The sequence below is a fragment of the Pinus tabuliformis genome, chromosome 8 (genome assembly GCF_031772625.1).
Source record: "Pinus tabuliformis cultivar Carrire ecotype Pingquan chromosome 8, CPIR1, whole genome shotgun sequence".
NCBI classification, from domain to species: Eukaryota; Viridiplantae; Streptophyta; class Pinopsida; order Pinales; family Pinaceae; genus Pinus; species Pinus tabuliformis.
Window position 1 is genome coordinate 612,364,715 of NC_142294.1, and position 3,043 is coordinate 612,367,757.

Genomic DNA, 3,043 nt, shown 5'->3' on the forward strand with positions numbered 1-3,043 from the left:
TTTCGACATTCCCTCCACATCTTACGCCACGTATACACAGGCACGTAATCCTTCCTCCCCTACCACCCACCCTATTTCAACTCCAACTAGGCCTATTTCATCAATTTCTCTAGTTTTCTCACTAAATAACTCAGTTGATAACGACCTAGACTTTTTACTTCAGAGAAAGACACTTGACCTTCACTCTCTCACTATTCACAAACTGCCTGGTTCAACATCCCCTGTCATCAACCCATCCTCTGCTGGGAACATAACTGTAAGGAGAACCCAAAACAGAGGTAGCAGGAACTTTAGGGGATGCCCTCGACAAACTAATACTACTCTGACAAATTCTCCTTCCCTCATCGATATTCCTATTTCATCCCCCATCTCTCCCCAGGCCCTTAGAGAAAGCATGCCCTCTACAAGACCTAAATGAATTCCATCCTTTCTATGAATATTAGGGGTTTGGGGGCCCTTCCAAAATTCCTCGCCCTCAAGGAGCTCTTCCTCTCTTCTTGTTCTATTATTATACTCATACAAGAAACAATGCACTCGGCTTCTCAATCTATAGATTATTTTTGGAGGATGCTCCCTACATGGTATATGGTGGCTACTGATGCTACTGGAAGGTTAGGGGGTTTAGCTGCCCTATGGGATCCCCGATGGGCTAAGATGAAGGCATTTTCCTGTTCTGCGGGCATGTTCTTGGCAGGAAATATCAGAGGCATTATGGGGAAGACACACATCCTTAATGTATATGCCCCTTACAGGGATAGGGAGGTTTTCTGGGACAACATGGAAGCATCTAGAATTTTGCATTCGTTTTCTCTTATATTGGCTGGAGACCTTAATTGCACTACTGGGATCGATGAGTTGTGGGGTCATTCTAGAAGTGTTGATAAGATGGCACAAAAACTCAGAGATATTATATTTGAACACAATCTTGTAGACATCTTCCCAGCCAAGAATGCACCTACCTGGGACAATGGTAGGAATGGAATTAATTATATAGCTAAGAGACTTGATCGTTTTCTATTACATGAACACATGGTGGAAAAGCTGGGAGATGTGAGATCCTGTATTGTCAATAACTACATATCAAACCATCGACCAATTACTCTCACTTGGCATAGTGTGGATATAAGACTTGGTTTGTCATTTAAGTTCAACAGGGTTTGGCTGGAAGACCCAGAATTTGAATCCCTTGTCCGTGCCCACTGGTCTGAAGAAAGGGACAGAAAGACTGGCCTATCCACCATGGAGGAGATTCTACACAGGCTACATGCCTTAAAAGCAGTGGTTAAAAGATGGGAATGGAAGAAGAAGGTGAGTCTAAAACAAGAGCTGACAGAAATAGAAAAGGCCCTAAGGCCACTACATAATCTTATGGCCACACACTCCCCGTCTGCTAAAGTATGGGAACAAATCCATGTTCTCGAGATGAAGAAGAAGAAGATACTCCAGCTAAAGGAGACCACATGGTGTTTAAAGAGCCGAGCTATTTGGATCCAGGAAGGGGACAAAAACACAAAGTTCTTCCACCAATATGCCAATCACAGAAGGAAACTAAACACCATTTGGGAGATAGCAAATGATGCTGGAAATTGCTATAGCACTCAACGGGAAATCACAGCTCTTGCGGTCACTCATTTTGAACATGCCTACAGAAGAATGGAATTTGATGGCGGGGAGACACAAGTCTAGGCGATAAGTGAATACCCTATGATGTTTGACGAGGAGGCGAATCAGGAGCTGTATAAACCTGTCATGGTGGAGGAACTGACCCAGGTCTTAAAATCGATGAAGGGTGACAAAAGCTCGGGACCAGATGGCTGGATGGTTGAATTCTTTGTTCATTTCCTTGACATTTTTCAGGAGGACCTACTAAGAATGGTAGAAAAATCTAGAATCAAGGGATCTATACATCCTCATATAAATTCTACTTTCATTACACTCATACCTAAGAAGGCAATGGCGGCCACCTTTGTTGATTATCGTCCAATTTCTCTTTGAAATCTTATTTATAGGATCATATCTAAGACAATCTCCACTAGTATAAAGGCATCGTTATCAAAATACATTTCCCTAGAGTGATATCGTTTTCTCAACAATAGAAAAATACATGATGTTGTGGTCATTGCTTAGGAGTACATGCACACTATTTAGACAAAAAAGATGAATGCCTCAGTTATGAAGGTGGACCTCAAAAAGGCATATGACTACCTAGACTGGGGATATTTGAGAATGGTTCTTCATAAAATTGGCACAAGTCCAAATGCTGTTGAATGGATAATGGCATGCATCACAACAGTTAGATACATTGTGGTAATTAATGGTTATCAATCTCGTTTCTTTGGAGCTGGGAGGGGACTTAGACAAGGATGCTCTCTTTCTCCCCTCCTGCTCATTCTTTCCATGGACGCTCTAAACTTACACATCAAAAAAGCGGTGACTATAAGTTAGTTTGATGCTTTAAAAATTAGCAGTCAAATTTCAATCTCACAAAGATTCTTTGTAGATGATATCCTATTGATGGGAATGATCAACAAATTCAAATGGCTCACTCTATCGAAAATTTTCAAGAATTTTGGAAGAGCCACTGGCCTCTTTATGAATGACCTTAAATCCTCCATCCTATATGGATCTTGTAATTTGGAAGGCATCTTATATATTCAAAGGAATTTTAGGGTGAGAGTGGATCCTCTGGATATGAGCTTGAAATACTTAGGATATCACCTAAAGCTAGGAAAATACAAAAACATAGATTGGATGTGTCTTGTGGATAGATTCCATATGAGAATAAAGGGTTGGGAACACCGATGCCTATCTCTGAGAGGCCATATCACCCTCACTCAGTCAGTGCTCATGCAATTGGGAGTCTATTGGGCTCACCTATTTCGAATCCTGCAGCTTATTTTAAACTCTCTCAATCGTATAATGGCACAATAAATTTGGTATGGGGCAAGAAAAAGTTTCAAATATCATCTGGTCAAACTAGAGAAAATCGCCAGACCGAAAAAGCTTCGAGGATGGGGAGTTATAAACGTCAGATTTTTTGGTT

At 41.1% G+C, this 3,043-nt stretch overlaps 1 protein-coding gene across 1 annotated transcript; it reads left to right on the forward strand.

The window, feature by feature from the left end:
• The first annotated feature begins 585 nt into the window (after positions 1-585).
• On the forward strand, positions 586-1,686 carry LOC149236987 (uncharacterized). Its single transcript, XM_089369102.1, has one exon. It carries the CDS (start codon positions 586-588, stop codon positions 1,684-1,686), a length of 1,101 nt encoding a protein of 366 aa, XP_089225228.1.
• Positions 1,687-3,043: the final 1,357 nt, after the last annotated feature.

Excerpts from the sequence above, each read along its gene's own strand:
- LOC149236987 (XM_089369102.1), top strand. The coding sequence starts at position 586 with ATGGTGGCTACTGATGCTACTGGAAGGTTAGGGGGTTTAGCTGCCCTA.